The sequence below is a fragment of the Schistosoma haematobium genome, chromosome ZW (assembly GCF_000699445.3).
Source record: "Schistosoma haematobium chromosome ZW, whole genome shotgun sequence".
NCBI lineage: Eukaryota > Metazoa > Platyhelminthes > Trematoda > Strigeidida > Schistosomatidae > Schistosoma > Schistosoma haematobium.
The window spans coordinates 66,938,713-66,963,298 of record NC_067195.1 but is presented as its reverse complement, the minus strand read 5'-3'; the positions used below and the strand labels follow the sequence as shown (position 1 = coordinate 66,963,298).

Sequence of the window (24,586 nt, the reverse complement as noted above, 5' to 3'; positions counted from 1 at the left end):
GTCTCTTGATTTAGAAAATAAGTAGAGAGAAAACAACTAAACTAAAATATGAAAAGGAAGTATATATTAATTCACTTTTGTATTGGTTACTTGGATTTTCCCATTGACGTTTAGGACTGCAATTGATCAGTCTCTTATTGATATATGTGAACATCAATTTGGGATGTAGGTACATCCAGCCGACGAGTCCCAAATAGGACGAAACGCGTGTCCTGGATTTCACTGTTAACCACCATTATCTCAGCTTAGAAGTATATACTATTTTGCACAATGTGTTGATCATTATGAAAGCAAACAAATATTTAGTTAATTCATTATACAAATGAATTATTTTCTCTACTGATCATATGCCTATATTCATGCAATTTGATTATCAAGAGGAACCTTATCACTTAATGAATACTTCAAGCTGTTCAGTCAGTTGTAATATTCATTTTTTATAAAACCTTTCTCACTGATAAACTTGAATAAAGAAGGGACAAATATCGTAGCAGAACATCAATTCATTTATTACGTGGATTCTCCTCAGCTGCTTACAACCTAAAACCACAGTATTAATCATTAAAATAAATGTGCATATTTTTATTCAGAAATGTCTAGAATAAACTGAGTTAGAATGTGGATATAGATTAATATTAACAGACCATATTACGAAAGAAATAAAATTTTAAATCCTGAGTTGGAAATACCAAATAACTTTAGTAAATTTAACTGAAGTAAAACAGATGGGATAAACCAAACTTTCAGATCTTATGACTAATTTTCATCACCAAACAGTACGGTAACAATATTTTGCAAAACTTAAGATACCTTAATAATTGCTCAAAGATAAATAAATAAAAAGTCTCGAACCGTGATGTTTTACCACATTAGCTAAGGACAATGCTCATTAAAATCTGATACTACATGTTTTAATCGTTATTTGCATATATGAGCGTTCTACTCACAAGATAATTATGGATAATAAAACAATGCAGATGAATAAGTCCCATATACGACCCAAACACACATTATTGGAACAAATAATTCGACAGAGTAAAAACTATTTGCTTGATACTCTTTAGTTGAAAATAGTTAGTGTTTCTTCTAATTGTCAACTAACATAAACTCTGTAGTTGAACTGAAATCCACTAATGGTAAATTACTTATTCTGTCATCCCGTAAAGTTGACGTTTCTGTCCTCCCGGTAAAAGAAAACTGGGTCCTAAACGCTGTGTATTATGGCTAGCAAAAATTGAAAATACATGTGTGATGCAATGGGCTTGTTGGACTACATCACCTAAATTGGCGCAACTGTAATAAACTCATTTCGCTCCATGGAATTAAACGCATTACAACTTTAAGCACTAACAATGAATAGCAGTTAATACGGAATGCGAAAGTGTTGTAAAACACTAAGCTGAGCTCTTATGAATAAACTGTTTGATACACCCACCATAGCAACACTGTGGCATCCATCATTCTAAAACACAGCGTCTCAGTTATAACACCCTCATAGCCCATCTATAGTTTTCACACACTACTTATATTAATGACAAGTGTATGCTTAAAAGATTTATTACTAGTACGGTGTCCATCCCATCAATAATTGTGTACTATAAAATAATGTCACTAGTAATAATACATTTTCGCATGCAACTTATGCTTCATGTTACGAATAATCTCACTTTTAACATTCCATTCAAATAACTTAACCACACTTTTTTAATGCCTCCTCTACTTTTGTATCAAACTTGATCATACCTGTAAATGGATGTGAATTCAACGATCATTTTTAAAATATCCTATAATTATTCCATAGCTTGTTTGCTAGAGATTAATAAAGAAACAAACAAATTTATCATATTTATATATAAGGTAAACAATTTATACAACTTAATTCACATTACGAAGTTACAGATTGAGAGAAATATTTCTTTTTCGATCTCCTTAATGGAGTTTGGTGTGTATTTTGAAATGGTGAATATGAAGTACTTGCTTTATGAGTGTCTTCCGAAGATCTAAAAGAAAAAAACAATTAGAAAACTACCGTAAAATATCCATCAAGTCTAATTGACTGACCACAAAAGATTAATAGGGATAATTCAACAACGTTGAAGAAATGACTAGACTGAAACACTCCATATATGTTTTAGGAATGACATATCTTCATAAAGAAAAGCTCTCAAAATTTAGCTTATCAAGACTGTCACCCAGTTAGTACAGTGTAAGAAATCAAAATGTCCGTTAAAAGTGAATTTGAGTAGTTTTCAGGCTTCTTACGATGATACACAGTGGGATAGTACAAATAGCAGTGATTTCAATTAACTGGGTTACTGAATGTGGGTGAAAGTGGAGAAGTATGGACACAACGGGGTTTCAGAGTAATTTAAAAAGGTCAGTCGCAGCTAGAATAACTGTGAAATCGAGAAATGTATGTTTAAACACAACGGGAAGTATTGGTTTATCTAAGATTGTAGATGCCTTGCTGATAGGTGTACTAGTACTGAACATGAATCACGTATGGCGCTTTGGTAATTATTTTCACCACCTAACATATTTACCTCATACTTCACAACTTTACCCTCGATGCGACAATCCATGCATCTTGTGACCATAAAGCTTAATATCACAATCGATTAATACAATAATATGGAAGTAAACAGTTTACGATTTTCAAACTGCAGGAAAGTCACAAGTACAACTACTTATCACTTCCAACCATACACTATTAACGTATCCAACAAAGAAACGATAGTAACAGTTGAAGCCATAGATATATCAATACATGGAAGATTTTAATTGACTTTGTTTTTAGAACTATGAGGAACTAAATAGTAGGTATCAATGTCAAGGTTGGACATGATAGTTTCAAATAAATTGAGCATTGGGTAGAAAGTTAATAATTAATATATCTTTCGTTAAATTCCAATGAGTAGAAAAATTGTATTTCTGATATTCCGTGACTTATTGTAAGCCACTTCTTCAGAGTAAATAAATAACCGAATTAAATTAACACAAGTTTAAACAGTACTCATTGGAATGTAACAAAAAATATATTTATTATTGAACTGAATAGTACTTTTTGTGCAATAGAAAAAAAATTAGCACAAAAGTAAGGATTTTGATATTGTCCAGTGGTAGTGTGACACGTACCGAATGCTAACAACTTGAAGTTATAGTAAACTAATGTGATTGGCAGAAGTGAAAAGCAACTGGTTTCCCTGTGAGCTACATTTTCATTTATGATTAATCATTTATCATCTAAAAAGTCATACTACCTTGGTTGGACATCTCGTATTCCAAAATAAGTATATCCAATTAGTTTGCAAAGTTTCAATTAATTCAATTAGGCTAATCCAGTTTTTATCAGTTATTTCGATCATCATATCATAAACTAGAAAAACCGAATGGCTAAAATCCACTAAATACTGAGATGAAAACAGATGATACAATAAAGATTTACCTTGACTTTCGTCTTTTTCTAGTTCTTTTTGTGATAGAAAAGTTGTCTGAAATTTCATTGAAATTATATGAAGACGATGAAGAAAATTCGTGATGAGATAATAGAACGCTTTGGGACTTTAACTTTCGATTTTCATTATTAACTTTTTTCCTTTTCTTCGTCGTTTCTTCAATTTCAAGTGACGGTAGAACGTCCCACTTTGCAAAATCCATTCGCTGTTTTATGGCCTTTTGTTTCAAATTACCTGATGAAAAATCGACAATGATATGATTAGAGTTAATAAAATTATCACTGTCTGATAAACAGTGTTTCATTAATAATACTATTTGAATTATTATATTATGAGTAAAACAACACTTTGAGTCTTTCCGTCAAACTACTGCTAATTAAAATACTTTTCGTTTAGATTCCTTACAAAAGGCAAAAGATACATAGATTTCAGGGAGTAACACATTTCAACAATAAGTCGAAAGAAATATAAAACCAAATATTAAAGTCACATGCAACCAATCATCCTATCTACACTTTCCAACAAATTAGACTCAAATGCATCTTCCCTCCGCCCTCTAAGCCATTAATTAAACAAGAAAATATTTAAGACTTGCAGATTTATGGAAAATAACTTAAATTAACAGGCATTAATATAAACACAACTATATATCTATTTGATATAAACATAAAACTTACTTATATATGGAGATGAAGAAGCTTTATATGGTAATTCTTGTTCCATGACCTTTTGTAATTTCTTTTGATTGATTGATTTACAAGATTTATTGTAAGACGAACAATTAGTTCGGTTGTCTAATTTTTTACATTCTTGTTTTCTTTGTTTAGATGATTTGGGATGTTTACACAATTGGTATTCATTTTCATTATCGATTACTTTACAATTATCTACCTTCTCTAAAATCTTTTTACATTTGGATTTCTTTTCACGTAATTTGGTTAACTTTAAGCGAATAGATTTATATATATCTTTTTTATCATAAACCAACACTCTTCTCCTTGGCAAAGGACCAATAAAATGAGATTTTAAAGGTTGGTGACGACAATCCTTAAGAGGAATAAAATTAAAAAGTACAATGCATATTTAGTTATTGTGATAAAACAAAAAGAGAAAATTTCAACACAATAGCGCTATTTTAAAAAAGTATTATTATTCGTTTTAATGACACATGATCACGATCATAGTGCTAACATAAATTGCAATGGGAAAATGATTCCTTTTCAGCAGCATATAAATAATGTGAATGGTTGAATATTATCATAATACTTTTATTTACTTACTAACTTTCAATTATCTCAACTTAACATCATTCTTCTGTATACAACATTAAAAAGTATAGAACTAGTTAATTTAATAAACAAATTAAACCAACAGATTTTAAGTTAATATGTTTTAAATCTAATAAAGCAGATTCTATGTAACGGTTTTTTCAATAAAAAAAAGAAAGGAAATCACAATAAGTGTAAAACAAGAAAGTATTATTACCACTAAGAAAGTACTGTATTATAATACTAAAAATGTACATACCATATATAATACATTCAGATCTTTATACCATACAAATGTCAATAGAAAAACGACCATTAATCAGACATTAGAATCAAGAACCTATTTTACGATCATTTTCAGTATTGTTTATAATTAAGTAAACAAATATCGATTTGTGCATCCGGCTAAATTTCATACTTTTTGTTTGTGAGGGGTTAATGAAACTACCTAGCTAACAATACCGAAGGTGGAACGTGGTTCGAACTTGAAGTACTGAAACTAAAAGTTTGATACCTTGTTCAGTAAGTTATCGGTTTACTTTGGTCACTACAATATCAAGAAACAAGTATATTTCCATTAGTTCTCAATTAACACCAACACATTTGTACTAGAGTTGGGAGATTTGAGTAATACTGAATGTCAAAGATAAGCAAGATATGTGTTGATATATGCAGATACTTAACCAAATGGGAGTAAGTAGACATTATTTTGGAAACACAGCTTCCATATTCTACATACTTAATCTTATCATATAATTCATGTGAGTATATATGCCTAAATGTAATATACATTAGCTACTCTTAGCCAAAATCTTAATCAACAGCTTAGACGTAATATCACTGTTGTGCCGATCAAAATTAGAATAAAGTAAAGCATCAGCAATTATATATATGCGTATGTCATCATTACATAAAGTTTTTTATGTGTTTGGTTACTTCAGTCTCTGAAAGTCTATTTAAAAAAAAACCAGATCATAAAGTCGTAGCCAAGTATCCCATAAATAAGTTTATCAGTTATCCAACCTTAAATACAACTGATACTTCAGTCTGTTCAGGTGTATTCTAGTGAGTCGCTAAATTTATTGATTTATATTTAATAAACTGATGGATTAAGTTATTCCATAAAATATATAATATAAACATAATTCACCATTTTTTCAACTAAGAAAGCAATAACGTTATCGGACTAAAATATTACATTGATTTATAAAATCAGTGATTTGTGAGTCCTAAACTTTGTACAAAACAATTTAACATTTACGAATATACTTTAGTTACAAAACATTAGCGGACTAACTAATATACTTTACATTTGATCACCAAGCAATGTGTTCATACTCCTTCTATAGTGACAATGATTTGACAATAAAGTATTAAAATTACCCCTCATCATACAGTACACGTAGTTTATTGCGGAGTATATTAATATATGATTATAAAATCCAATCATAATTGTGAATATACGGAAGGAATGAAAAATGGGGCTAAACATGTAAAGGAGTGTAATTATCGAAAGAAAATACCAGTGACACGGTAACACATACATCAACAGTATGTCCTTTACGTCCACAATTACAACAGCCTTTTGATTTCACAAAGTCAAACAACCGTATTGGTTTGCCTTTATTTGTCTACAAAGAATAAAATAAAATATACTGAGATCATTTGTATAATTATGTGATGAAATAAGATTTTTAAAAACGTTCAAGTCATGTAAATACGAAAAGATTAACTTTGAAATTTCTGAATAACTTTATATACGAAGAGAGAACATACTGAATAGAGCGAAATCTCAATTCAATGAAAATCAAAAACTTTCGCCCATTTCATTAATATCTGAAATATAATAGAGAATAACTACAACAAATAATAGTCTATCAGTACTCACGATCACGACTACTAGTTATATACAATGACAAAAATACAACTCAACGAATTATTTGAAAACATCTATATGAAACATTTTCAACAATATGACCAATGAAACTTAATCGGATTAAAAAACTTGAATGGGAAGTCGTAATAGAACAGAATTAGGAAGTAATTTAAATGAATTCCACTTCCATGATCACATATAGCAACTCAGTCAGTAGCCTTTCTAGGGTTACCGTCGGTCCAAAGCACGGATAAAAAAAGACATTTATGCATGGGTTCAAAAACAACTTCCCGTAGAAAACAACCCTAATAAAATACACTAACCACAACAAACAATTTAAACTCCGAGTTCAGCGACCTTCATTCAGAAGAATCATGACACCTCATGGTGAATGCCGAGATTCTCAAGAAATCACGAGGATGATGTCCCTTCTAACAATCACAGCAACAATTAATATAAGTACACGGAATATCCGGACAATGTGAAAGACCGGTTAGAACCAGTCAAATAGCTACGGAAATAAGACGATACAAATTGTCGGTGCTCGGAATCAGTGAAACACACTAGACCCAAGCTGGAAAGAAGAGATTATATTCAGGAGAGATGCTGCAGTACTCTAGTCACGGGCAACAAAATGTTCTGCACACACAAGGAGTTATACTGATACAGTTCAAAGAAGCACAAAAAGCACTTGTGGGATGGAAATATCATGCATCCAGAATCATCAAAGCATCCTTCAAACACAAAGAAGGAAATCACAATTAATGTTATCCAATATTATGCACCCACCAATTAAAGCATCGACGACGATGAAGATCAGTCTCATGCGAGGCTGCAAACGATTGTTAAGGCGTGCTCAAGAAAGGGCCTGACCATTCAAATGGGAGACTTAAACGCCCAAGTCGGAATGGACAACACCAGATATTTATATGCATTCAACAAAATGATTATTGATGGTGCTATACTTCCTCATAAACACACACAAAGCTACAAGCCTTCCACCGCATCACACTACGCAGAACCAGATTGATCGTATTTGCATCACTAAAATATTCAGAAGGTCAATGGAAGACGTGAGAAGCAGGATAGGAACTGGCATAGATTCAGATCGCTATTTACCTGGTGATTGCCAAGATGAAACTGAAGCGAAGCAAGCACTCGACAATCGGAGAAACAGCATTACAAAGGTTTAATACAGCAATCCTTCAAGACACTGACGAACTCAACAAATTTAAGATAACTCACAACATCAGGTCCCAAGCCTCTCACAAGATCTGCAGTGGTATTGGTTTCTAACTGCACGACCTTTGAAGCTAAGCACTTACTGAAAATATTCACATTCAACATGTAACACTAAGAGAAGGTCAACAACAAGGAACGTGGGAACACTTGGTCGGTATGCAATGGTTCAGCCTTACGGGCGTGGTCACCCTTGTAACGAATCCCTAGTCACGTTAAAATATACATCATCCTATCACTAGTCTAAGTGTGTTCTTCAGAAGTGCTAAATATCATATTGCCGATCGTCACAATACGACGAGTCAGAATAGACAATCATGTGACTTCCACATAAGATCTTATAGATCACGTGGTCACGTCATGACTAATCTACAATTTCGGGATTTAGTCTACTGTAATCGTAACAAAGATAAGTGTACTATTACCAAACTAGACCATAATTCTACATATCTACTCGATGAAGAGGAAACTACTATAAAGAACAAATGGAAAGGGATCAAAGAACCACTAATTTCAACATGTCAGGACGGTCTGGGTCGCAAGGAGCAACATCTCGAGGAATGGATCTTCATTGAAACGCTGGGTAGGATTCAAGAAAGGAAGAACAAAACAATGATTAACAAAAACGCTCCCACCGACTGCAGTCCGGATGAAGTGAAAGATAACTTTTACAGAAAGCTTTTTAAACTTCTTCAAAAAGCCAAACGTTCAGACATAGTACTCGTAGCTTTAATGCCTAAGTGGGGAGCTTAAACCAAACAGAAAGACACTTAGGTGGGTATTTTAGTATTCCGGCACTACGAACAGATAATGGTGGTCGTCTGCTGCAAATGTGCTCAGACAATCGTTTATTTTTAGCAAACACTGATTTTAAGCATAGGGAGAGACATCGCCTAACATGGCGACCCGCTGCACCAAACCAACGATGGACTCAAATAAACCATATTGCCATCAGTCATCGTTGGAGAGGGTCAGTAGAAGATTGTCGCTCATTTTGGTATACCTGCTTGGACTCCGATCATTCTCTAATGCAGACACGCATCTGCTTGTGCCTCACTGGACGCAAGAAAGCCACACTAAAAAGACCCAATGAGTAGCGAGAAAACCAAAAGTAGGTTCCAGGAACAACTGAGGTCACACTTAGGTAGTTCTGAAAGTGAGGCTGACCCAGATGTTGCTTGGAAAGATATACGAACAGCTGTGGAAAAGCAGCAACATCTATTAGTGGTTTAAACTAAAGGGTCACGAAAAACCAATGGATTTCTACCAAGTTTCTTTCACTGATGAGTTATCGTAAACTCTTCCCATCAGGCTCTGAACACGATGATGAGCAACAAATCAGATCTAGATTAACTAAAATTCTAAGGAACGACTGTGAGCAGTGGTGGGCAACGAAGACAAAAGTGATGGAAAAGGCAGTGCCTGTAGATAACACCAGACAGCTCTTTAAACTAATAAAAGAAACTGGAACTAATAAGTCAAGTGTAAGTGAGACTATCTCGGAAAAAGATGACACTTGTTTGCTATGAGCCCTAGAACAGTTGAGCTGGACTTCAGCTACTCTACAACTACCCACCATTCCCAGACAGCCTGAATGAAACATTGAAGTAGATCCCCCGACTCTTAGTGATGTTCAGAAAGTCATAGCTAATCTGAAACAAGGAAGAGCAGGTAGATTGTCTCCAGAGGTCTTTAAGAATGGTGGTCCAATTTTAGCGACTAGGTTGACTAATATTTTAGCTAAGATCTGGGAGTTAGACGTTATCCCATCTAACTGGTCACAATCACTTATCGTCTCAATATATAAGAGAGGGTTATAATCATCCTGTGACAACCATAGAAAGATTAGTTTAACTAATATAGTATATAAAATACTAGCCTCGATAATTATCAGACGCCTAACTAAGACTCGTGAACTGCAAACACGAGAGTATCAAGATGGCTTCAGACCTGGTCGTGGCTGCATCGACCACATATTCACCATTCGTCAGATTCTAGAACACAGGCATACTTATCGGCGTCCGACAATGGTGGTCTTTCTCGACTTAAAAGCAGCATTTGATTCCGTAGACCGCGAGATTCTGTGGCAGTGTCTGTCATTGAAAGGAGTACCTCAGAAGTACATAAACCTTGTGAAGGCTCTTTACTCGAACACTACTAGTCGAGTCAGAGCTTATGGCGAACTATCATCTGCTTTTGCAACCTCAAGTGGTGTCCGTCAAGGTTGTCCACTTTCCCCATTTTTGTTTAACTTCATCATAGACCTATTGATGGAAATAACATTCTCGTCGACTGAATTCTCGGGTATTGATCTCCTTCCAGGAGGTCCACTTATCGACTTAGAATACGCAAATGACATAGTCCTGTTTGGTGAGGACGCTGATAAAATGCAGAGTCTTTTGGTAGCACTAAGCAACAATGCCAGAATGTTTGAAATGCGCTTCTCTCCCTCTAAATGCAAGTTGTTGCTTCAGGACTGGTCTGCGTCAACACCTGAACTAAGAATAGGGAGTGAAGTAGTCGAACACGTCGACACCTTCACTTATCTTGGAAGTCTGATCAGACCTAATGGGTTGGTGTCTGACGAAATCTCTGCACGGGTTGAAAAAGCTCGTCTGACTTTTGCCAACTTACGTCACCTATGGCGAAGGCGAGATATCCGTCTATCAACAAAAGGACGAGTATACTGCGCGGCAGTCCGTTCTGTTTTAATTTACGGCAGCGAAACATGGCCATTAAGAGTAGAAGACACTCGTAAGCTACTAGTATTTGACCACAGATGTCTTAGAAATATTGCCAGCATCTGCTGGGATCACCGGGTAAATAATAGTGAGGTTAGACCCAGGGTATTAGGGAACGATGGTAAATCAGTTGATGAGGTTGTGAATCTTCATCGACTGAGATGGTTGGGCCACGTGTTACGTATGCCTGAATACCGATTACCACGACGTGCAACGCTATCCGGTATTGGAGATGGTTGGAAGAAAGTTAGGGGCGGCCAAACCAAAACGTGGCATCAGTGCTTGAAGTCACTAACTTCTAGTCTTAGCCATGTTGGTAGACGAAGACTACTCGGTTGGGGTCCACGTGACTATCGTAACCAATGGTTGGAGACTCTTGGTGATATGGCTCAGAATCGACTACACTAGCGTAGATGTATATACTCTTTGTCTTGCGTTAAACAATGAGATTAAAATTGCTTTTTATCTTTCGTTCTACAAAATGATTCTATTTTTCTATATTATATCCTTATACACAATCTTTCTTTTATATATTACTACCATTGAAGTAACTATTTCTATGAATTTGGCTATCATCCTGTTGTGCTAATGAGGTATGGCAACTTGGACCGATGCATATATGTGCCTGGTCCTACGTTGTAGCTGACTGACTGACAGTCGAACAAGAGCAGTGAAAGTCAAGGCACACATTGAATACAAAGAGATAAACGAGAGAGAAGAGGAGCATTAGAGCCGACAAGCAGAAATGCGTAGAAGACCTGGCAGTGGCAGCGCAAAAAGCGGCAAGAGGAGGAAATATCAAACAACTATATGATATAACGAAGAAACTAACAGGAGACTATAGTAAACCAGAGAGATCAGTCAAAGACAAGGAAGGTAAGTCAATCATTGAGATTCAATAACAGCGGAACAGCTGAATAGAGCACTTTGAAGAACTCTTTAGTAGACCAGCTCCACTGAATTCACCTGACATCTCGGCAGCAAACAGAGACCTTCCCATAGATGTCACTCCACTAACGATCGTAGAAATCAGGATGGTCTTTAGACAAATCAAGAGTGGGAAGACTGAAAGACCAGACAACATACCAGTTGAAGCACTAAAGTCGGACATTGAAATAACTGAAAAGACGCTCCACGTTCTATTCAGAAAGACACATAATCAAGTCAGAATATTCAATACGAACGTGAAGACAGTCCTACTGCATGGAGCTGAAACGTGGAGAACTACTCTAACCATAACTAAAATTGTGTAAATATTCATGGACAATCATCTGAGTAAGTTACTCAATGTCCCTTGCCCGGATACCATCAGCAACAGCCTACTGTGGGAGAGAACAAACCAGCTTTCAGCTGAAAATGAAATTAAGAAAATACGTTAGAAGTGAATAGGACATATTTTACGGAAATCATCAAACTGCAACACAAGGCAAGCGCTAACTTGTAATCCTGAAGGTAAACGGGAAAGAGGAAGGACAAAGAACACTGCGTCGGGAATGGGAAGCAGACATCAAAAGAGTGAATAGTAACTGGAAAAAACTGGAAAAGATTGCTCAGGACAGAGTTGGTTGAACAATCTTGTTAGGTGGCCTATGCTCCTCCCCCAAAGGTTAAGAGGCGTAGGTAAGCAAGATCATGTAGTGCTTTGAATGAACAACTGTAAGTTGTGAAAAAATATATTAAGTAGGACAATAAATGGGCCATACATTCTACCATGTACCTGAATCACATTTACCGCTCTACTATTCAGAATAACAAATATCGATCGATTGGATAAACTACTGAACGTTTAGCTATCTATTACATGTCATCAACTGCTAAGTTTAGTATTAAATGATTCTAAAACATGTTAGATATCCGATATATGTATAGGTTTGACATCGGTTGACGTAAATAAAAGTCTGATTGATAAAGGCTTTGAACTTTAAATTGTTGGGCAGACGTTGACAGAAAACCAACGGCAAGCGAAAGATTCTACCGCGTACACGCGTAGATACAGTGATGATGGTGCTTTAAATAAAATATATCCAGAAAAAAGAAAGGATTGACTTACGGTATTTCGGTATTGTCTCCATAATTCTGTACACAACTGCCAAAAAGAAAATACGAAACAAATATATCGCATCAGGACATTATAACAGAAATAAAAATTTACATCACACGCGAAATTTACATGAAACAAACTAGTTAAGAAATCAAGGTTTTTGACAATATAGAATAAATAACAGTATTACCATATACAAAGCTCAAGCGACAAGTCTATTAAACAACTATTTGGGTTGCCTCAATAATTGTATAATGAATATTTGTGTTGCTCTAAAAAATTAAAAGACATCAAACAGCCATTATATGTACATAATTAGCTAGATTTTTCCCACTAACAAACCTAATGTAAGCTTGATATAGATTTTGAACTCACTAGCAAGAAAATGTTCAATAAAAACACAAAAGCAGGTCAGAATGAAGAGAAGTATCTGTTCAACTAAAGTTATAAGAAGTCACGTTAGCACTTAGAGAGTTTTTTGAAAAAAATTTCCATATTTTTGAGGTCAAGAAAAAAATATATACAAACTATGACTTATTTAAACGAAGTAAACATTGATAGGATAGAACAGTGTCACATGTTCATATGTAATTAATCAAGTGAAACTTAGTTATCTAAAATCTCTAACATGGTTTTCTTCGGAAACAAGATTATTTATACTATAAAGCATGTGATGAGTTAGAAATTAATAATAACAGTTGATTAGTAAGCACTGGCTTAAATGGTCTTTGATCACTTCAGTTAATAGAACACATTATACGGCTACACCTCGTCGTAACATCATCAATAAAATAATAATGACTAATGGTAATAATAATAGAAGTGATAATGTTAATAATAATAATAATAATAATAATAATAATAATAATAATAATAATAATACAACCGAAAGCATTGTAACGAATCTAACTGGTACAGATGAACCTCACATTTTTCACAATATTTACCATAAGTTTTTATACTACTTGCAGTAGTTTGTAATAATAAAAGTAATTTTTGGGACTGGAATATAAATTTTTTGACTTTTTGTGCACATAAACGAGTTCCCAACTAATAGAAATCATTCAAATATTCGGGTTGTTTTAGTTTCCTGACTAAAGCACAAACATGTTGACTCAGTTTTTGAAGGTTAAATATTAATATCATAATATTTATCCTATCATCTAAATAAAAGGAACCATAATCGCATAAACTACTACGCATACAAAGTTAATAACATTTCAGTACTGTAGTACAGTATTAAATATAAAATCAATGGAATATGCTAAGGTTGTCGGTAAGTTATTGACAATCAGGATTTGGGCAAAATATATTCAGGAATAAAAACAGAGCATCTTTTAAATTTTAATAGTTGAGATCTTGGGTCAATTGAAGCTGGACCACCAAGGAAAACCTGAAAGCACTGGACAGCCTGATTTTTAAATTAATTCAAATCCCGAAATCATGTAAATGAGGATGCCAAAAATGAGCTTTCCACAAGGAACCGATAGAGATATTGTACTGTTCAGTTACTCCTAATGAAATAAACCCATGAAATTAAATAAGTCCTAATAGACGAAAAATAATACTGTCATACTGTTGAATTATGTCCTTGCTGTCCACAGCGTTCGCAAATTGATTTTTTCAAACTTTTCAACAAATGGCATTCATGCTTTGTGTGACCAGGCGCCAAACATGCATAACAATACATTTTATCGCATTCACCTTTCTCATGACCCTCTTCTCCACACAAAATGCAACACTACAATATTGAATAAGAATATAAAAAATGAAAAAATAATAATATATGTACAGAAAATGTTAAAGTACCAAATAATGGTCTTGATCAATAAAGAGTCAATTGCTCTAATGTAGGAAATGACTAGAACCTGGAATCTTGAAGATAACACAAAACAAACTTGCTTAAATCGGAAAGTTATTTTGTTTAATGTTTCTTAAGGCCCTCAGATGTTCTTTGGATAAAATATTCGACCTTGGTGTCAGTGAAACGAAATATCGGTTGGCAATATCAACTAACTTTGATTTGAACCACCTCTTCTTTTCCCATTCATTGAATGCAAATCTCTTAACTGGTCAATCGAATTTTCGAATTGAGCTTCTGTATCAATCCTGACAGTACTTGCTTTCGGTATGTGAAATTTGAGTCCCAACGATGCCCCTTCCAGTCAAACATAGTCGGTAAAGCCGGTTGGCCCCTCTGGAGAAGAGGTAAAATAGAAGCACGGCATAACTACCAGGGCTCAACAGTTGTCTATGTAGGGGTTTTTTGTTTTGGATTTTATTTCCTTTTCAGTGATTACCGACCAATTGTTTACTACGCAGCAGTGATTGATAATTCCTTTTTTGTTGGTAGTGTCGTCTTGCATCCTGGATACGGGCAGTGGTTAGATATGTACCACCGACAAACTGGAAAAAGTGATGAACGTTGAAAAATACCTAAGAGACAACTGTTCCCGATGTAATTTATTGACAAATATAAAAAAGCCTAGAGAAAACAAGACGGAAGTGACTACAGTCAATAAAAAACCAATATTCATAAATCACACCTTCAAAGGTGATGACGTCGCAAGCGCAATCAACAAGAGGCTTAATACTGCATAAGCCAGAACTTACCCGGCAGCCAAGCTATTAATTCCGTATAAAACACGTTCAATAATCCAATCAAAGGTCAACAAGCACCCCTTTCGTGTTACCATCAACTGTGTTTATAAATTTACATATACTTGCCAAAGCAGCTACATTGGTCGAACAAAAAAGGGGGTACATCTTTGATATTTCGGACGTGTTTCAAAAAGCCTTAGTGTTAGATTTTAGAGAAGATTAAATTATGGTAACTTCTGAGAGCTATTAATGGACCAATATTATACACATATTATTATTGTATAACTACTGAGTAACTAGATTCTGCATATTTATATTTCTCTTATTATAAGCTTTATTTTGACCTATAGACTTTTATTATACGATGTGCTACCCTTAAGTTATACCCGGTTTATTAATTACAGGGTCTCACAATCACAGCCACAGTTTGGCTTGATCGTGCACAATTGTTATTTTCTATTTCATGGTAAGATATTGTCTGGTTGGCTTGCATATAAACCAAGTATGTTCAAAATATATTATTCTTACAGTGGAAGCTGTTATTAGCGTTCTGGACTCAACAGGACGGGCTAGGCAGGAAAAGGACAAATAAGGAAGCTAGGCTGCTCATACCGATCAATACGTCATTGTCGTGGTACAGTATTAAGACTGTATATGTTGTATTCTGATTGGTTACCTTATCACGTGATATATTAACCGGCCACAAGTCATAACACTTAGAACAAGAGAAGGAACGACTTTAAAGTGTAATTACCACACATCTCTTGGATGCAGAACATCAGGTCGATACCATGCAATATTCCAAGGTGATTATTAAATAGTCTAGCTCCAGTCTTCTGAAGTTTACTGGAGCCATTGCTGATGGGCGTCAAAAACCTGATTTATGTGCTCAAAAGGAGACGGTTATAATTCTTTCCTTGCCTTGCAGACAGATATTCCTCCGTTGCATCGTAAGAAAATTTTTAACTCTTTCTTGCACTTATTACACCCTTGAGTCTTTTTATTTCGACTGTCTTCCAGATTAGTAATCTTATTTTATTAAGTGAGCTTTACTCGTTTTATTCCTATCAGCGTTTACTCATCGAGATCACTTGTTTTTGACCCTTTGAACTCTTGTTACAACCAGTGTTGTAGAATGTTCTTTTACATAAAGTATATATTTACAATATTCAGTCTATTGAATTTATTTACACTCTTGCTATACTACACTGATGTGTCTTCAAAATAACTTCCAACTAAACTCTCTCATGTAAGTAATTTAAACACATTTTGTAGCTATTTTTAAATATCGTAGGTTATAAGTGGATGATGAGAACCAAAGGAAATAAAATGAATTCACGCTACTCTGATAGAATCTTTGTTCTTGCCTTCTTCAAAATGATAAAGGGAACTATGTTTATGAAAAAAATAGTAATAATTATTCGTAACCAATGTACATAATTTACATCATATTAATGATTAGTTGAATAACCACAAGTATGGGAGTATCATGTATTCAAAAAGTAAACGGCTGTAAATCTTTTCACTAATCAATTATGCAATTTCATATTCGCACTAACAAATTCGCTTTATGTTCTTAAGTTTCACTCATCTTAATCTGACATTCTAGCAAATGCTATGGTTGTTATTACGTAACTTTGATATTTATTTTCTAGAAACGTATCTCATGTGTTTTAAATTTTTTCTAGATTTCTCACATTTAGTGACAAAAATATTCACCCACCTTGGTAATTTGTAATTCATCCATAACTGCTGATGTTATTCTAATCACTATAAATTTTGTACACTGGTTATAAATATTCATTTTTTTCTAGGTTGTAAGCAGCCGAGAAGACACAAAATAAACGAATTCACCTTATTTTACTACCCTTGTTGTTCTTACTCTATTCAAATTTATGGAAATCTATTGAATCCAACAAGAATGTTCAAGGGTACTTTTAGGTTTTCTAACTCAATGAGGGTGATACCTCGAAGTTCCTGATAAAGAAAATATATTACGGTAAAACAACTTTGAGATACATCAGCACAAGTCTGGTTGTGGATAATAGTAGCTAAGTGCTTCAATCAGAGCCTTAAGAAAGCTAACCTGCAAGAACAGAAAGCTGAAAACCCAGTCTAAATGCAATATTTTAGTCTGATCTAACTTAACCTTTCCTCTTAAGATTGGAAAAGCCCTATAGCCTGAAATTTTGGTCCCCTCGATAAGACATTTAACTGTTGTTATACTCTTCAAAATCTAGTAGAACATTACCCTCAGAATACCCTCATAATATTGTACAGTAGTTCGCTGGCTTTTTGTACATGTGCGAAATGGCAGTTACCAAAAGCAACAGAAAGAATCGACAACGAACATACATGATAATTGTAAAATAATGATCTATTTTATTATTTTATTTGAACACATATATATTGGTACAGGAGCGCACCGAATATATATGCGCCACACAAAACAATGAGAATCTAAGGAGAAAAAAAAGAGTGAGGAACGTAAAAAAGAAGTAATAATAATTAAAAAAAACAATAACAAAGAGATTGGTGTAAGGTAGTGTAATAATAATAGTAATATTAGGGGAACAGAAGGGTACAATCAGAAGAAATCTTTCAGTTAAGGAAGATACAACCACATTTTATGAAGAAAGTAAAAGAAGGTTACAGCAGGATCGCCACTGGCTTCTATTCTGAGCCATATCTGATAACGTCTCTAGCCAATGTGTAGCATCATCTCTCGGACCCCAACCAGGGAGTCGTGAAGGACCAACACAAGCCAGCCCTTTGCAGCTTTCTTTCATACCACGACACCATGTCATACACTGACCACCTCTCCGCTTTTTACAACCAGCCCCAGAGCCAGCAAATAATGCACGACGAGGAATTCTCTGGGACGACATTCGTAGAACATGTCCAAGCCACCGAAGTCGATGTTTCAAGATGGTGACACCAATTGGATTATCGTCTCAGTGCCCGAACACACGATGCCGGACCTCTGCATTACTACTGACATGATGTTGCCACTGGATGTCAGCAATCATTCGGAGACAACGATGATCGAACACAGAGAGTCGTCTAACATCCTCAACTCGGAGAGGCCAGGTTTCACAAGCATAGAGCAAAACTGCTCTCACCGACACGTTGTAGATCCGACCTTTTACAGCCAGACTAACATCACGAAGACGCCAAAGATGGCCCAGATTGGTATAAGCCGCTCTGGCTCTCACTATACGTGCATTGATTTCATCACTCACATCCCCACCAGCACTTATGCAGCTACCTAGATACACGAACTTCTCGACTACTTCTATCTGCTCACCATCCAGGGTGAGTACAGAATTAGAATCCTGCCAGTCTTGTAGAAGAACTTTGCACTTCGAAGGTGCAAAGCACATACCATACCTACGGACATTGATTGGCAACTGATTAAGTGCAGATTGCATGCCTTTGACATTATCGCACAGTAAGACAATATCATCCGCATACTCAAGGTCGAGAAGTCTTTCTCCAGGCAACAGATCCACACCGCCATTGCTTACATCCATCAGGGCTGTTTCCAGAATGTCATCGATGGCAAAGTTAAAGAGGAATGGTGAGATTGGGCAACCCTGCCTAACCCCACTGGTTGTATGCCCTCACTCTGCCTGTGTTTTAATATACGGCTTTTAGGATGTCAATAAACTTCTCAGGCATACCCTTCTTCAATAGACAATCCCAGAGAACAGTCCTATCCAACGAATCGAAGGCAGCCCTGATGTCAAGAAACACTACGATTGTTGGCCTTTGATAAGTATGGCAGTGTTCCAACATTTGGCGGAGGGTGATCAATACATCCTCGACCAGAACTAAAACCAGCCTGTTCCTCGCGAGTCAATCTTTCCCGGGTTTTAAACAACCTACGAAGTATGACAGAAGCCAATAGCTTGGACGCAATCGGAAGTAGACTTATCCCCGATAGTGGTTACAGGAACGACGTGAACCCTTCTTAAAGATAGGGACAACTATCGACTCATTCCATGACGTTGGTACATTCTCTAGCTCCCACACCTTTGTAAACAACGTCGTCAGTTCCTTAGTCAGAAAGTCACCACCATCTTTAAAAAGAGCCGGAGGCAAGTCATCTGGGCCAGATGACTTGTAGCGCCTCAAGAGTCGCAGTTCCTTGAGGACTTCCGCCTCATTTGGTGGATCAGTCGTCACCGGCCATGGAGGGAAGGACAGTCTGACCGATGTTGCCGGAGCAGCAGGCCAGTTGAACTGCCCTTCAAAAATTCTGCCCATCGTCCAAGACGTCGATGGATGTTAGTGATTGGCATCCCGTCATCCTCGCAGATTGTTTCGCTCACACCAGACTTCTTGCTGCCAGTGGCTCGGATGAGTTGGAAGAGCTTCCGGTAATTACCAGATGCAGCTGCTGCTTCCATCTAATTAGCACGCTCCGACCACCAGGCTTCTCGGTCCTTACGCAAGCTTTGCCCAATTTCCTTACGTAACATCCTTCGTTTATGGTCAAACTCACGGTCACCCGGAGTAGACCGACGGGCTTCAATGAGTTGTAAGGAACCAGAAGAAACTCAGTGCTTATAAGCGGGACGTTTCGCAAACCCACAACTGACTGTACCCGCATTTTCATGGCGTCATTCAATTGCAACCAATGCTCATCTATACTTTTCGGTGAAATGGTAGCTAGCCTAGAAGCTAGCTCGGTTCGATACTTACTTGCAACAGAAGTTGCAACCAACTTGCTAAAATCAATCCGTTGGTGGCGGTCACTTCGTTGACCACTGAAAAGTAAGGCAAGATTGGCGCAGACCAGGGCATGATCAGAGTCCAGATAGGTACTCCAAAAGGAGCGGCAGTCTTGTACACAACCACGCCAGCGGTAGCTGATCGCGATGTGATCATTCTGAGTCCAGGCTTGAGATGCAGAGGGAGGACGCCAGGTGGCACATCGGCGATGACTGTGCCGAAAGTTAGTGCTAGCCAGAAACAGGTTGTGGTTTGTGCACAGTTGCAGTAGACGGTCCCCGTTATCTGTCCTGCGACCAACAAGTCCGCATCGGCCACCTAAACGACTCTCTTCTGTGCCTAGACGCCCGACCTGAGCATTCAAGTCTCCGGCTAGTACTACAATATCTGTCGAACGCACTTTCTGGAGAAGAACAGATAACTGGTGGTAAAACTCATCCTTGATTGCATCCGGGCTGCAATCTGTCGGGGCATAGGTGGAGATGACGAAAGGCATCGTTTCTCACACCGATTTCTTCTCACTTTGATGGAACTCTCTAATCTAACAGCATATAACCGACTGTTAATGGGGATCCAATCGATTAGTGCTGCCTCAGCTCTGGCGCTTAGTGCGACACCAACGCCAGCAAGACCAGACGAAGATGACACAGGGTCCCCGGATAAGCGCACGTGAAACAATCTTTCCGAAGCGACAGATGGAGATCGAATTCGCAGTACTTCACCAGAGTCTTGAATACGGGTCTCGGATAGACAACAAACATCAATATTAAGACTTTCCAAAGACATAGCCAGCCCTATCTGTTGCCCGACCTGCATAAATGTGCGAACGTTGAAGGCAGCCAGTTTGAATGGTGCACGTGGTTTCAGAAAAACTGCTTCAGTCCTCGTATTCGGTGGTAACATACAATTTTCAACCGGACAGTGACTCGAGAACGTTTAGATACAGTCGAATTTCCACCATAGACGAGCTGCTGTATAAGTTGAAAAAATAAGTATAGACAGAGTAGGAATAAAAGAGGGTGAATAATGACGTAGTAAATAATAATAATAATAATAATAATAATAATAATAATAATAATAATAATAATAATAATAATAATAATAATAATAATAATAATTGAATCATTTGTATGAATCAAACAAGTTATCTAGTTCTGTTTGACACCCTTACTATGTAACTGACAGGCTAGCACCAAAACCAATTATTAATTCTGGATTAATCAAGGGTTTACTGCTAGGCAAAAACCAATGAATACGGGAAATCTAATGTAAATAACACAATGTACACAACAAATCAATTGACCCTAATTTTCAGGTTGAATACGATCGAGTGTCAAAATGTCATAATAATGAAAAATGGTTTGTAATGCCTGTCTACCCTTTAAAAATCAGTGAAAAGACCTTGTCAACACAAACTTACAGTACAACATCTGTGAGACCTTTGTCTTTTACTTCCACATTCTGAACAAAGTGAATTATCCAAACTGTTAAAATACCGGATACTTGTTGAGCGTGATGAGTATCTATCAGCGTTACATATCTTCCACAAATTAGGATTATCATTAAATGTTGTCTGACATGGCACTGCTGAAGAGTTATTCCCATTCTCAACATGCAGCAATGTATCATGGGAAACGCCAAGAATAACGCCTTGAGTACTGATCTCAGTCTCAGAAGATTCATTTCCACAATGCAATAAAACACTACAACCAGAACTTGATGACGAGGTATCCTTTTCACATTCATCTTCGAAACAGTCCCGTTGAACTTGAAGTGAGGTTGTCAACGCATCAGATACTTCCTTATTTACACATTCAACATGCATGAAAACAGGATTTTTAGATGATTCCGAATTGCGTAAAAATGATGTACCATTAAAATTAGAATCAATTCGTTCCGATACTAGATCATGTGATACAGGTGTGTAAATTGACGTTTCAAAGAATACTGCACTGTAAAGACGTGACTCCGTATCTTCGTCAATAAAATCACTGTCATAATCGTTTTCTTCATTTGCTTCGTAATCCATCACAACCAAATGTGAAGTTCGAAAATAGGGTCTTAAACTCAAACAGATTCAGGACAAAATAAATAAAGTAATAAGATGGTATTAACTTCTAGTGAGGCGTGTGATCTGTAGAAAATACAAAAGAGATTACAGAGACAAGTATATTGCAACCTCAAAAACCTGTTTTTGAGATTCACAAAACATCAGGTTAAAACAGTTGACAAAAGCTTTTACATTTCACTCAACCTTAATCTACTTTTACTGATTATCATAGCCATTATCGATAGGAACCACTAATAAAAAATGAATACAGACTAATAACCAAAAAGTTTTACCTACTACATTGTAAGTCATACTTTTTGTATGAGGATAGATGATCAACCTTGGTAGGTAGCATTTAAATATGTAAATTAGTGGCTGAAACCCAAAAAACAACCTCATGACTACAAGAGTCTTGCGTCTAATGCCACACAAATTAACCACTTCCCTGTTTAAAACCCAAAAATCAATAGCTGCTTGGAGATAATGGCTTTCTAGAACTTTAGGAAGATTTACAAATCTCTAATGTTACGTCCACAAGCCTTTATTTACTACAAACTAACTTTTTCCGTTAGATGATTACGAATAGATTTGTGCACACTTACTTGAGGAACTTGGTGCATTAACAACTATGTTTGCTAGTGTCAAGGTAACACCAGAAACACAATTGGAAACTGAACTACATCGATCTGTGTTGTGATGATAGAGGATCAGTGAGGTTAAACACGAAGTAATTTTGGAAGAAAGCTAGGTGTACCCAAAACAAGATACTGCATTGGTGAAAATTACTGACTGTTAATCTAAGCCATATCGGTGGGTGCAAACTAGCCGGTTGTAGTCCAACCGATTATCCTGACTAATGGTTAGAGAAGTTGGGTGACATGTATTAAACCGGTAACAAATCTATTCAATATTTGTCTACTAGATCTTGAGTTTCAAGTCATCACATACTTTTTTCTCGGTACTACTATTTTAGTGTTTATATCAATAATTCTGTCTCTATGTTGTTATAGTGCGATGGTTAGAGACCCTAAATGGCATGGTTCAAAATCGTTTGCAATGGCGCAAGTGCATCCACTCTTTGTGCTCTCCCAAATTCTAATCCTCTGAATTTTTCATGTCCCTAATTTTCTTTCCAAATTTGTTTCACTGTATTATACTTCTTGAATAACATCTTCAAACCCTAATCTTTCCGATTACTGCTTATACTCTTACTACCTGTACCACTACGTAATTTGAGTCGACAATAAACCTGCTCACATCCATGAGTAAAGCCTATCATCGTAATAAAAACGTCACACAATGATTTACCACACAATAAAAAAATCGCACTAACACAATGAACGTGTAAAATCCAGCAGACTGTTAAGGGATAGTAGCAAAACTACACACGATCCTTTCTGGTGCAACGAAATCAAATGTACAGCAAGCTAAAGAAACAACCTTCAGAAAGAGAGAACTATCCGGGTCACATTTGGCCTCCTATAGGACTGAGATGTGCTTGCAATTGTTTGATCACTGAGTAGTGACCGATGTCATGTTTTTCAGATCACGATCGAATATAATCAACCAACCACCACATATCTCAGTATTGTGCACGCGATATCGAGTCATCTAGACTACTTGCGACATTGCAACTTGACCGATAGAAGTCGATATATCCTAAGAAGGACCTGACACATGACATTGGTAACCATCGAGTGGTCAATCAATTTTAAATTTCATGCATAGTGCAAAACAAGTTAATGTAAACGGAATATTATTACAAAACAGAACTCGATTATTGAAGAGCAACGTGCGATAACCATCAATGGGAATAAGAACAGAACAACTAAAGATATTGTGAGCATTAGCGAAATCCTACCGTGTCTCAAGCATTTGAAGGTCCGCAATGCATCCAATGTATATCTGAAGTAGTAGATTCAGATTCAGACTGAGATTTGTGTAGTAAAAACAGAAGGCTTAAGGCCTGTTATTCCTTTTCTAGTGTGTTTTTATGAGTTTCCAGTTTCCTCTTGGATGAATCAACTGAAGAGTAAGAGGTTCCAACAATTTATGCCTTGGTATCAAAACCTGTATGCAATGGGTATTTTGTCCGGTCTTCGCTTTTCCACTCGCCTGCTATGTCCTCTGAAATGTCCCGATCTAGTGGAAAGAAAAAGAGAGGATATACTGGGTCCAAAAATCATTTCTTGGGATTCGGTCAAAGAAAAACCTCATGGGACGCAGAATGACAATACGGAACCATGCCAAACGCTGACACGTTACATTTGATTTCGTAATGACCGTGAACGGCCTAACACTACGCGAAGAAGCACATCACATAAACGCTCTTTCTCTAGACCACGAGAGACGGATAACCCCGACGGGTGTTGGTATCATAACCAGTATGGAAAATCTAGAAATTGCAGAAAACCCTGCAATTTTCCCAACTCAAAATCGACCGACACGAATAACAATTGGGGAAACTTCCAAGCCAGCACGCGTTAACGGCAACCGTAGTCGGCAAACACAGCCATCTGTTATACGCCATCGATGCGATAACGAAAGTTCGCTATCTCGTTGATACTGGCGAAGAAGT

General features: G+C 36.4%; 1 protein-coding gene across 2 annotated transcripts; it reads right to left on the bottom strand.

Moving 5' to 3' along the window:
- Positions 1-1,643: 1,643 nt before the first annotated feature.
- Positions 1,644-24,137, bottom strand: MS3_00004207 (uncharacterized protein). Of its 2 annotated transcripts, none has more exons than XM_051212102.1 (8): positions 23,870-24,137; positions 21,379-22,092; positions 14,197-15,105; positions 12,630-12,665; positions 6,268-6,354; positions 4,133-4,502; positions 3,446-3,689; positions 1,644-2,000 (listed from the first exon to the last, which is right to left on the bottom strand). In XM_051212102.1, exons 3-8 carry the CDS (start codon positions 14,308-14,310, stop codon positions 1,886-1,888), a joined length of 966 nt encoding a protein of 321 aa, XP_051072238.1. In that variant the 5' UTR covers positions 14,311-15,105; positions 21,379-22,092; positions 23,870-24,137; the 3' UTR covers positions 1,644-1,885. The 2 variants fall into 2 exon arrangements, with proteins under 2 accessions (XP_051072238.1, XP_051072237.1); XM_051212101.1 differs by having other exon boundaries at positions 14,197-14,361.
- Positions 24,138-24,586: the final 449 nt, after the last annotated feature.

Excerpts from the sequence above, each read along its gene's own strand:
- MS3_00004207 (XM_051212101.1), bottom strand. The coding sequence starts at position 21,987 with ATGGATTACGAAGCAAATGAAGAAAACGATTATGACAGTGATTTTATT. Across the intron at positions 12,666-14,196 it reads AGCAAGGACATAATTCAACA|TTGTGTACAGAATTATGGAG; the intron begins GTATGACAGTAT and ends TCTTTTTGGCAG. Across the intron at positions 3,690-4,132 it reads TTCTTCATCTCCATATATAA|GTAATTTGAAACAAAAGGCC; the intron begins GTAAGTTTTATG and ends ATTTTTCATCAG.